The sequence below is a fragment of the Patagioenas fasciata genome, chromosome 6 (assembly GCF_037038585.1).
Source record: "Patagioenas fasciata isolate bPatFas1 chromosome 6, bPatFas1.hap1, whole genome shotgun sequence".
NCBI lineage: Eukaryota > Metazoa > Chordata > Aves > Columbiformes > Columbidae > Patagioenas > Patagioenas fasciata.
The window spans coordinates 30,472,865-30,485,681 of record NC_092525.1 but is presented as its reverse complement, the minus strand read 5'-3'; the positions used below and the strand labels follow the sequence as shown (position 1 = coordinate 30,485,681).

The 12,817-nt window shown below is 38.6% G+C and overlaps 1 protein-coding gene across 6 annotated transcripts in view; it reads right to left on the bottom strand.

The window, feature by feature from the left end:
* Positions 1-12,817, bottom strand: part of DPYD (dihydropyrimidine dehydrogenase) — a 340,194-nt gene that overhangs the window by 83,554 nt on the left and 243,823 nt on the right. For all 6 annotated transcript variants that reach the window (XM_065842651.2, XM_071810393.1, XM_071810394.1 and 3 more), the window contains 2 exons: positions 9,523-9,643; positions 8,500-8,619 (listed from right to left, as the gene is read on the bottom strand). In XM_065842651.2, coding sequence (XP_065698723.2) covers positions 8,500-8,619; positions 9,523-9,643 — 241 coding nt within the window. The remainder of the gene's footprint in view (positions 1-8,499; positions 8,620-9,522; positions 9,644-12,817) is intronic.

Here is a 12,817-nt window from a genome sequence, read left to right as displayed (position 1 = left end):
AGAGCTGCTGAGACTTAATGGAAAACAAACCAAGCAGTAGACTTCACCTGGGCTTTTCTAAATTTTTATTATTTTAACTAGTGTCTATTTGAAATTCTTGATAGTATTTTAATTCCTGTGTTAGAATAAACTGAAAAGTACTTGTATGCCAAGTATTTTTCAGATAAATAATTCATAAGATACTTAAAGCAGTGATATTTAAATGACCTCCAAAATGAATTATAGTAAGTCTTTTATGATAGAAATACATCAGTTTTCAACAGGATAACCTCCAAAAGATGACACAAAAATATTCTGAGAGATTTTTTATGAGCTTTTGCCTAAAAGTGGAAGAGGTGATCGTAAGAGAGATACCTTCTCCCCTAGAGCTGAGCGACATGTAAAGACATTCAACTAATGCTGACAAAGACAACACAAATGGATTCAGTCTTGCTGATATTACTGGAAGGAAAAATTTTCTGTTCCTGACTGACTTACACCTCCTCATCAGGTCATGGTTTGCATGTGGTACCTTCACCTCTGCCCATTACTGTAACTGAGTTTAAATACAAGCCTCTGCTACACCAACCTACTTTAAAATGCTTTGACTTCTCTTTTACTTTCCCTATTCATTTCCATTCTTTGTTTATCAGACTATGTCTCTAAGTTGCTAACTAAAAGAGCATTCTCCACTTAATCATGTTAATCGATGCCATTATGTGAATCGACTTCCCATTTTATCTGCCTGCATGCAGATTAAAACCACACGTTCTTTCACCCATGCTTGGGCAAGCTAGGCCACAGTCGTTCTCATTTTTACTGTATTATATCTGAGTAGAATTTACGATTTTTTCTGAGTCACCTTCTGACATTCCCCTTTGGTAGCCATAAGTAAGACTTGATAGCGTAACGCTTATCTGTTTATTAATAAAACCCACTCATTTGGGAAATGAATTATTTCAGCTGGACATATTCTACATGAGCTTTGATGTAAACAGTAAATCCAGAGTGTCCAACAACAGTAGTTTAGAGATTAATCTAGTTACAGGCTATTAAGACATTTTAAACATAATCAAAGCCGATTGCATTTCTAAAATCCTGTACAGACCAGCAACAGTTAATGATGATTTGATGGTTTTCTAGGAGTTTGGAACAAACACTTGGCTTTTAGTCTGCGAGCAAAGCTGGACATTTCTGTCTAATGCTTGGGGGATTCAGCCAACTAACAGATACATTTGGTGAAGAATCTCATTCTAGTCATGCCCTCCCTTCCTAATTTCCCTTTTCACTGTTTTGTCGTCTTTGCCTGTTCCTCAGGGAACCGAATGATTGATAGCCTAATCCAATGACTGTATTACAGCTGCCTCAACTTGGACTCTTTTCCTTATCATTAGCAGTTAGCCTATGGTTAAATTCACAGCTCACTGCTTGGTACAGCCCCTGAGATTTAAGGGTCTGGCCTTTAGAAAATATTTAACATAAAATTGAAATCTTGACATACTGAGAATTCAGTTCTCTGCGAGGCTTCTTTAATTAATCCAATGTACTGTACCATTGTTCTATATGAGGCTGTGACATGGTGAACTGTTACTAAGGCTCACAGAGATGTGTAATTCTAAATTAAACACTCACTTACATGTACCTACATTGCATTTGTTTCCCAAGAACATGTGCATGAACGTGAAAATTTGAATTCAATCTATAACAATAATAAAACACAAACCAATTACACTTCAAGAGTAAAGACTTTTCATTCATTTCAAGCCTGGAATGAGGTTTTTTCAAAGTAAGAGGAAGAGAAAACACAGCTTTGTTCAACTGTTGTGTATAAAGACTCATGCTTCATTCTTTTTCCAGGACTCATTTAATCTTTTGGTGAATGAAACCAATTATGATTATTTTAATCAACTACAAACAGCACCTGTGCTAAAAGTGTAAAGTGTTTTCTTTGTGAGAAAGAAATTGGCTGAAAAGTACTTAAAGTGAAAAAATATGTTTAGTTCTCTGACCTTATGTGGAGAATAATACTTATTTTTAAACAGCTACGGGAAGGATGTAGACCTTGATCTAAGCTGTAAACCTTTGCCCTACTTCCAGTCAGTCGATGAGCTGCAAGCTTCTATGAAAATGGCAGCTGAGTCCCAGATGAAAAATTATGCATCTCATAAACTGCTATTCTGCTGAAATGTCAAGCTATGGCAGGGCTGTACCTCAAACTCAGCACTTGGCATTTTCCTTCTGTCTGCTTTGTTGCCACGAAGCAAACATGAACAGTGAGGATTTGTGTAGGGCAGGTAGCCGGCGAGCTCCCTGTCAAAAATCTATTATTAGGGCTCTGATCTCTCCTGCACAGACCAGTGACGGCAGAACACTGAGAGAAATCAGCCTGCTGCAAGGACATCACCGAAAACAGAGGACTCTTTGTGAATCCTGACATAATCTATGCAAATAAGGGCTTTTGATGGCTGAGCTACATTTAACAGAAATAATAAAATTAAAACATACTACAGCATATATGCTTTTTACTTGTATCCACATTGTTTTATAAATACATGTCAATGTAAATACTCTTTAACTCTTGGTAAATATTTATACCAAACAGAAGTGCCTATGCATACATACGTTTTGTTTCCACTGATGGGCAGCTTTTCATTCATTTCTATTGACCAAAATCCACACACCACAGTCACTGAGAGAACTGTGAGTAGGAAAGTGAATGCTCTTCGGTTCTTTTCACTTTTCTTTTAATGATATGTCATAAAAATAGAATGAAATTGTTATTATAACTTCAACTTTTCCTCTTTCAATATAATTCATGTGTTTCAGATTGGAATATATGCCCCTATTAATAATGTCAATTATTCATATAATATAAACAATCTAATTTAATGAAATAACACCTGCAAAGCATTCCCTTTAAAGTCAGAACTGCTGTCTGACAGTGTTTTTTTCTTAAAAACAGAGAGATCCACTAACTTATTTCAAAAGTAACTAAAATTATCTGCCTCTGCTGGTTTCCAACAATTACACATTCCCACATTTAATGACTGAATCTGCTATCCAGGCATATTCCTTCTGACATCCCTTGTGGTCAGCTATGAAGTTATAACACACAACTTTCTGAATCTCTCTTCATCTGGAAAACATACAAATGTACTCAAACATGCCACACAATATAATTCTGCAAATAATACCAAAATATTACAAAATGTAGTAGTTGGACAAAGCAATAACAGCGCATAGACATAAGGTATTTGAACTACTACTGTAAAATACTGCAATATTTTTGCAACAAAGCACTAAAGGATACATAGTGAGTGCACTGTTGAGAGATTTGCTTTTAACCTAAGTTTTTTACTAAGCCCAGTCTTTGGTTTTATAAATTTATTCCCCAAGGATCTGGCTTCCAGACAAAAACAAAGAAACAAACAGATGACAAAGAACAAAAAAACATGGAAATTCAAACAGAAGCACTGCTCTATTTTTCTTGCAATAGCTATCCTATTGTGCAGCAATGTGTTTATAAAACACATCTGGAATACGGAAGCACAGTATGAAAGTGCATGAAAATACTTTTTCTTCCTCCTTTTTTTTTTTTTTTTAATTTTAAAGTACATTTAAATTTAAAGGAAATGATCTAGGGAAGCATGTAGCAGCCGACAGTGTATCAACATTTATCTGGGAAACCTGGCATCTTATTGTAGTACCTTTAAAATATGTATGTTCAAAATAATTTATACTTATACAGACTAAACCATCTCTTTCACAGCCAGAGGTCATTATTCTTTGTAAGGATAAAAACCCAGCATTAGCTTCTCTTTAAGAAACAATCTGCATTGCATGTGTATAGAAAGAACTTGGGGTAAAATCTCATGTATTCTGTGTTCTCAAACCTGAAATACCACTGCATCAATTCTAAAAGCTCCTTAATGGAAATCAAACTATGTCTCTAATCCTGAAAACACAGATAATAGTTGTACAGCTTGGGAAGCCATATCTTTAGTATTTTTCTTTCATCGTAAGAGCTTATTTTCTTAAACATATTTTGGATGCTTCATTAGGGCGTTTCCACTTTTTGAGTAACGGTCAGTTCTGCGAAACTTATAAAAAATGGATGAAGACTGGGATCATCTAAGCACAATGTCCTCTGACATAACGGGGCCACAGAAATCCACAGGGCTACCACAGCCCTTGGGCTCTGCTGAGGCTCCATGGTGTCCATTAGAAACAAATTTTCATAGAAAACAACAATTTGTCAAAATTAAAGTCAAATTTTTCCTGCAAATAGTTTTGGCACCAGGATAGAGGTAGAAGGTAAAGAAAAACCAGACAGATTGTACAGTGTTCCACAGTTGGAGGGGAAACTTGGAATCCAGGGGACCCAGCTGGGACCTGAGCTCGTGGCTCTCACAAATCAGGCTTATGTGCAAGTCAGCAGGCTGTGCTAGTGTTAGTCTGTATCCTGTGAGAACTGTTTCACTTTGTATAAATAATTCAATATTTGCAGGGAAGTGGAGAAGAGAGACAAATCCTACAGTCTAGTGGTCAAACATCTACCTGGGATCCTTCCCTGTCAAAACCATGCAAGAAATAGTAAGGTATGGAGGAGGAAATGATGCCTCTTAGAGCTGAGCAATTTTCAGCTGATTAAAATAGATCAAAACAGGAAGGTCACTGCCCAAGCACTGACTGGGAAGAAAACATTGACTATGACAACTCAAAGCTAAATGGGAGTTTGAAAGGAATCTCATTAATATATCCTTCTTCGAAACATTTAAAAAAAATGTTTTTAAAAAAACAAACACATAAGTCTGTTCTCAAAACATCTCAGGATCTGGCCACGATGTTAATAATTGTTTTTATCATTATTTTTATGTATTTTAGACAAACCACAAGCAACAACCTGTCATTTGGCAATTTAAAATGCGTTGAAAAGAAATTCCCTTTTCAATGTCTCTCTTTTCTGGAAAAACAAATGACAACCCTCCTGCATAAGAGCTGCAAGTCAAAATGTCAGGCTGCTACTAGGCCAGGGCATTAACATACTGTCATTATTTGCTCTTCGACAGAAATCTTCATCAAACTCAGCGGAGTAAGTTTACACTCACCTGGAGAAGGCAATTCGCATGGCATTAAGAACCGTCTGGACATAGCGTATTGATAAAACTCTGAAGAACCGCTATCTTTCAAGAGAACAACTTCCTTGAAACATGATCAGTCCCTGACACTGGCCCCAGAGCTGCCCAGCTGGGCTGCGGGCCCCCAGCACAGCGGGCTGCCCCAACTGCCACAGCTGCCATCAGGCGCCTGCTTGTCCTCAGCCCCACCACAGGAGCCTGCAGCACAGCCCTTCAGCAAGCAGAGATGGAGCTGGCCCCTGGCCTTGTTTCAGGGTGCACAGCACTGACCTTCGCATTTTGAGCTGCAGCTGCTTACTTCCAGCTTTCTGCTGCCCTACCTCCCTCACACGCTGTGCCACTGCACCAAAGCATGGGGCTCTTTCAGCTCTCTGGGGAGGGAATGGAAACACGGGAGCACAGGACAGGACATGGCTTTCTATGTGACATCAAGGGAGGAATGTGCCCATGCTGCTGGTGGGGGATCCCAAGCACAGCACGTTCTGCTTTCACTCTCTCCAGCAAAAACACCCTTTCAGACAGAGCAACCCTTGTACTAGCAGGCAATGCTACTGGAGGTAGAAAGTTACCTGTGATTTATGTGTGAAGAGAACGGGATGAAAGATAAGAAAGCTCAGACTGATCTGAAAGCCAGATTGATCCCACACTCCAGAAATGCTCCATTGTGAGCAATTCCTCACCAGCTGGGTGTTACTGAGGGTCACATTTCAGACCTCGCCAGCAGGTCTGGGCAAGGGGCTCTGTGCTGGGACCCTGCGGGGCCAGGGCTGCTCCCACCACACCCACCGTCACACAGCACCACGGGCACCCACCCCATAAGGCAGAGACTCCTGCCACACTTATCAAACCTCTGCACCAAGCCAGCGTCACTGCTGGTCCAGAAAAGAACTAAAACCTGTGCAACTGGAAAAAGTCCAGAAAGCAAGATACAGTTTGGCAATGCCAGGTATCTGCTCTAGGCTTGTGCACTGGAGTACATGATAAACCAGCTGTGCTTTGCTAAAACACATGGAAAATGGACCAGACTTATTGCTTCTATAAAAGCACTGACTTTCACTTAAAAAAAATAATTATCTCTTGAGAGGAATTATTTGAAAAAACAACAAAAACTTACTGACTCTATCAGTTAATAAAATAGAACAAGAAGTTTAAGCAAATAAAAATAGGAAACCAATACTTTACACTGTGAAGACACTTTCATGCCAGGACCACAGAGCACTTCCCAGCAAGCCTGTAGGCATGTTAGTGGTGTTACTGCCATTTCACAGACAGGAAAAATAAAGCACGGAAAGGTCAAGTGCCTGGCTGCAGGCCACAGGGCTGAGCCCCAGCACAGCCAGGAACAGACCTCAGCAGAACGGCCACCCTGCCCCTTGCTCTGACAAGATGACAGGCTCTCCCATTTGTTGTCTCCTTGTACACATGCTAGCTCCCTTGATTTAAAATTGCTTTCCTGCTTCTGTAAATTTGTATACTGCTATACCCTGATCACTGAGCAGAAAGTATTGCAATGCGTTGCATAGCCTATTGACTTTATTGGCTCTGTGGTTTTCTTTCGCGCAATGAGTTGTGGGATTGCGACCTAGCGATGTCAATTATCAGCAAGAAACCTTTATGTATTTGTCTGCAACAATATGCTTCTTCAAAGGATAATAAATTGACAGCACTTCCGGTGGTTTTCATATTTTTTAAATAACCAGATTTGTGTCATAGGTAATGGTGGACCTTAAAATGACATTTTCCCTCTCCTCTGATACATGTTACACTTCAGGGAAAAAAACACATTTTTATACTCACACACACACACACATACATATATATAAAAACAAAAGAAACAAAGAACTTTTCCTCAGATCTCATTTATAACAGGATTCTACACTGCAGAAATGCTGATATGTCCCCCCTTATAGCTGAGCATCCAGGTGCCACAGTAATTTGTGCTATATACATGTTTTAAATTTGTGACATAAGCGACACACTTTTCATAATGCAGTCATTTTATAGATTTTATTAGACAGACTTATGGTAGAAAGGAATATTCAGAAATTGCAACTTAAATGAGAAAATGGGAATGGTGTTACTTATATAAAATACTACTGCAATAGTTCTTTTATTAATTTTTAATGCACAGCACCCACTGTGACCTCCTTTATTCTTTTCCTGTCAACATGGCAGGCTGGAGAAATTGAAATGGGCTGTAGCTGTTCTCTTCTTGTTCCTCTCTTCCTCCCATTTTGCATAATATTAAAATATAACATCATATTGGACTGTCACTGTGAAATAATCATTATGCAATAGGCATAATGATTTCTTCTGATTGTTATCTCTTCCTTGCTTTTCAGCACTCTCTAAAAAATTCCAAATTCCTTGTAGTTATCTAAAGCAACAAAGCAATTTTCCACTGAATACACTCATCTGAATTAAAGTTTGTTTAAAAGGTATCTTTTGCTACATTTCTTACAGTTCTGTAAGGATAACACAAGTCACATAAAATAAGCCATTTTTTGCCTGTCTGGTCTCCTCTGATTACGTTTTTGGGGTGAGGTGGGAGGTGGGTCTGATAAAATAGTGCTTGACTCAAGCAGGAGGATACTATTACCTCTGTTATGTATATTTACTGCTACCTCTATCACCAAGGAGACTAATCTCCATACCAGTAAAGTCAAGGAGCTCACAGTATTGTCTTTGCAAGGCCAAGTTCATGTTGTCACAGCAACAGAGTGCACAGGGTCAATAGATTAATACATTACTGTGCACAGGCACCGAACTGAAGTGTAAAAGTTTTGCTGCTGGTTTTAAAAATTAAACCGTGAAGCAGGACTTGGAAATATGGCCTACACAAGATATTATTGTATATCTCAAGGAATAAGCTACAAAAATACACATATATTTGCCTAATACAGTCTATCATTTTTATCACAGTGGGAAGAGGAGAAAATAACCTCCTGGGAAGAGGTGCACTCTGCAGGAAGGAGAGAGGAAGGCTGGAGTTTGGGCTATGAAACATACACTGCATTTGGATTGTTGATATTTCCCCCTGCAATGCCCTTTCATTAGCCTCTGTCTAACGTGGGGCCTGACAATTGTGACAGAATGAAAAATTTGAGGAAAAGCAAGGGTCATGAGAGAAGAGATTTCCTTCCCTCTCCAGTGACCCTATCACAGTATTCTGATGCAGTGCTTTACCATTAAGGAAAGGGCAACCCAAGAGCCTTCACACTTAATCTGTTCCATCTGTCATGACTATTAGAAACATTGACCAACAGTGAGCTTTAAGGACTCGGTGCGGCTGCAGACATGATATTCTAGCCCACTACAAGGACCTCCTGATGTTTTGAAAGCCTCCAAGGAAGTACCATGCATCAAAAAGGGCAACACCTACCTGACACGCCACCATATGTGGTCCTCAGTCCTGCACCAACTGCTGGCCAAGGTGTGCTGTTTGCCTTCAGTCCCATCAGTCCTGACACGGTGTTGGTGGCTGTAACACCATCTGCGCCACCTGTGAAACAAAAGGTCAGTCACTTTTTGTTAAATCATGAGTATAAGAACAACAGAGGAAAAAAATACAACAGAAAAACCGTGAAACTGTGAAATAACTAGAAATTCAAATAAACAGCTAAAGACAGAAAGCAAGAAACCGTAAGGGGATGCACAGAAAGCTCCTTAGGACCAGTCCGGGGCTGATAAATTTAACACCAGCTTCAAGGCAGGCTGCATCAGTTGAAAGAGCTGTAAGGGCTGGGAAACACTGGGGCTGACAGGCAGATCTCTACCCTTCAGCTGCGTGGGACAGAACCTGCTACGGTGGTTGTTCAACGCCTGGAGGTACCCCACCACTGAGGTCACCCCCTCCAAGCTGATGACACCAACTCCACTTCGATGCAGCCAGCCCATATTCTCATTTCTCATTGCGAGAAGCAGGACAAAATGAACAATGTGACAGAGAAATGATCACCACAGTTCTAAGTGATGGATTAATACACCTACTTGCCATGTTGCACTTTTGGGTCTGAGGAAAAAAAAGAAATAGATATATACCTTCAAATGGTGTATTTCCATTTTCTCAGGACACACACACACCATTTCACTACTAAACATAGGAAGAGGGGAATTTATAGTGGTACAGTAAACATATAACTATGACAGAAATAGGAGCATGCAGACAATCACGTGCACCTACATGTATAATTAATTGTTAACTGTCTAATATGGTTCTCTTCATATATTGCTATATTCTAGAAGCACAGGTAAAATTAGATCACTGTGGTTATTCTAAACACATCAAGTAAACTATTTTCACATTAGTTTCTGCTGTTAATTGTTATTATTCCAGTAACTCCCCTATCTTACCCCATCCATCAAATTAGTAAATGTGCACAGCTTGTGCACTGGAGTCGGTTACCTTCCTGGGCAGCCATTGCAATATTCACAATATCAGTGACATTTGGGGTCAGCTTGGCAAAGAAAGGAATCTGAACAGCTTGTCTAACCCAGCGACAGATGTTCCGTACCAGCTCTGGATCCTGTTCAAATAGGTCAGATAAATATAGAACATAATTAAAAGTAATAGGAACAAAAGGTATATCAAGGAAATAGAAAACTTCGCTACAAGTGGCTATCCTGTGATTTTTTGAAATTACGCATCAGAACTGAACCTCATCTCATTAGTTAACTTATTTCAGACACATTGAGTAACTGCAAGTCTATTACAGAAAGGTTAGTTCACCAAAAAAAGGAAAATTTGCCTTTTTTTTTTTTTTTCAAAAGACAAAGATATTGCAGAATGTTCTTTTCCCAGAAAGGGGAAAATATCATTTTGTATTATGGAGACTTACTTTACCCATTTATTTTAAAAATTACTTTTCCATTTTAATGACTTGCTCAATGTAAAGTATATTGAAAATAAGCAGTATCCCATGAAATAACGTGAACCTGAAGCATTAGCTGATCATGCCTTAATCAGAAGAACAAGGATGAGTTCAGCTTGCAGGGCTATCAGAACGCAATTCAGCATTGCTGAACTCTCCTCTGACTTCAGAGAATAACTTGGGACGGCTGTGACGTAAATGAAAGATCAAAATCTCCTCTGTTAAAGCCAGAAATTAAAATCTTCAAGTGCTGGCTTTTCACGATTTTCAGGCATTTACTTCCCTTATGGAATACATCTCATATAGACAGTAATCAACTATCGTTTCCACTGAAAACAGCTCAGTGGAACTAACATTCTGCATCTGGCACATATAATGGTTATTGTTCAGTATAACTCTTAGAGTATGGGTTGGTGGTGGTTGTTTATTTTGTTGTTTGTTTTTTGTTTGTTTTTTTGGGGGGGGGGGATGTAGAGTTTTTTTGTTTTTTTCTGTTGGGTATTGATAATGCTCTTCAACAAATACCTTAAAATTTGCAATACTCATGCATGTAGAACATGGTGCATGATCTGGTTAAAAATTGAAAGGTGCTATTACAAGATTTAGTGCAAGTAAAACCTGTGGGTAGGCTAATTGGTACTGCAGCAATTATTTACATTTACTAAATCTTTATCACTCTCTCAGATAATTAACCCTGACATATATGAATCATTTTCTCCCATTCAGATTTGTAAAAGTTCAGAGAGCTGCATTGCTATGTAGTAACTGAAAATGGGATAAGCCTAAGTGAAGTTTAGTTTAAAACAATCCAGTGGACACCAAGGTTGTCAGTTTAGTGAACACACAGGAAATAACTCCTTCTTGTTCTTTTCTTTGTTGACCAGTGGTTAAATACAAACAAAAAACCCCACAGGCTGCATTCCTAGAAAGTACACAGTGCTTGACATGAATAGCAAAACCCTGAGACTTAGCTGTGCCATTCCAATAAAAATGGTGATCTCCCCGCCCATGCAGCTGCCATGAAATATGTATGAAGGCGGCACTGGCAGTATGAAAGTAGTTGCATCTTTGACTTTCATTTCTGTTTTGAATTTCCTTGAGGCCCAATGCAAAACTGAGGCACCCTCTAGAAGACATGAATTGTATATACTTTATGTTAATTCTTCTCCTTAGAAATCCTTGTAATAACACTCAGGATGCTGGCACCAGAGAACTTGTTATGCTGCCTTCGTCATGCTACCATAAAAATTCTTTCTCCAACACACACTAACACTTTAATACAATTATTTTAATCCACATTGAATAATTTATTGGGAGCTCTCTTTCATTCACGTAAACTCAATTTGCATCCTACCTAAGACAATTTAACTAGTTCGTCTTTCTTAATAAATAATAATTTGAACTTTTTTTTTTCACAAAAGTAAGTAAAGACCTTCATTTTCCATCAGTTCTGCTTCTCCCACACCAAGATTAATGCAACAAATGCAATGGAAAGGTCTTCAGTTTCTTAAGCTAGTAAACAGTTTAAATATCTGATTGCACAGCACATGCTTAGACCAAGTCCTTTTGAAAGGTTCACTTGTATCGGTCTTGGAAACCTGCCCATTTTTGGTACCTCCAGTACCAGCGGCCAACATCAGTACCCACCTCAGCTCAGCCACCCTCCCCTCACTGTAGTGACACCGCAAGTGTCCAGTGGCCACAGCCGCCACATGCCTGAGCATCCCTGCTGCCAGAGGGATCTCTGGGCCAAGGAGCATGAGAATTCCAGAGCTTTTATGCTCTACAGACAACTAACATATTCCCAAAGAGGATTAATATCCCCACCTGGTTTTATCTGTAACATTGCATTTTATGCTTTAGATCATTAAAAAAAGGTTATTAATTCATTTATCAAATTCATCATTTCCTACTACATTTGCACTGAGGACTAGGAAAAATGCATTGTAAGTCACTGGATGATTGAAAACAAGATATTTGTGACAATGGACAGCTAACTTCCATATGAAATTAATGAACTATATTTACATAATCCAGTGGAAGTTCCCTGGATGGTGGTACAATCTCTCCATGGAAGTTTGCCTTTGGACTGAGAACAATTTGCAGAGGTCACACAAGAACACAACTTTTGAGAAAGGTTTAAGTGATTAGAAATAAAGAATTCACCCTCTCAGTGCAATCATTGACTAAAGACATTCTCCCAATTAAAAATGCCATTCAAAACTTAACATTTCTGAGAATGTTCATTTATCATATTCAGCAAAGTTTTAAACTCAGGTGCGAATTTAACAAGGTGAGCAGCCTGGTATCAAAAACTAGTTTTAAAGAGGCTATGTACAGACTTAATTTTGCTTAATTCATTTTGCCAATTCAGGGTCTCTCATCTGCCTGGATTTCTGAAAAATTGACCCCAATTTACAAATCGCATTTACTGATTCTTAGCAGAGATTGGATTCACAAAACATTCGAAGTATGAGCATATAGCTTCTAAAAGAATGAACCTTGAGGCCCATAAGTCACATTACAAAAAATACCTGTCACTGCTAGTACAACATAAGTGTCTTTTTTTTTACCCCAATCCAACTTTATGAAAGTGTCTACAGCTTTTATTGTTGTTAAAGTGGTTGATGAAGTCCGCACAGTTAAGAAATATTTTCTAAATGGCTTAATATGTAAAATGCTATTAGCTATAAAAACAGCTGGGCATTTACATTTGCAAAATCAACAACATGAACTAACTAAAATATTCCTCTGCTTAATGTAGTACAGGTTTTTAATGCTTTTGGTTCAAAGTCTACTACATTGCTATAAATTATGTCCTTCTATTAC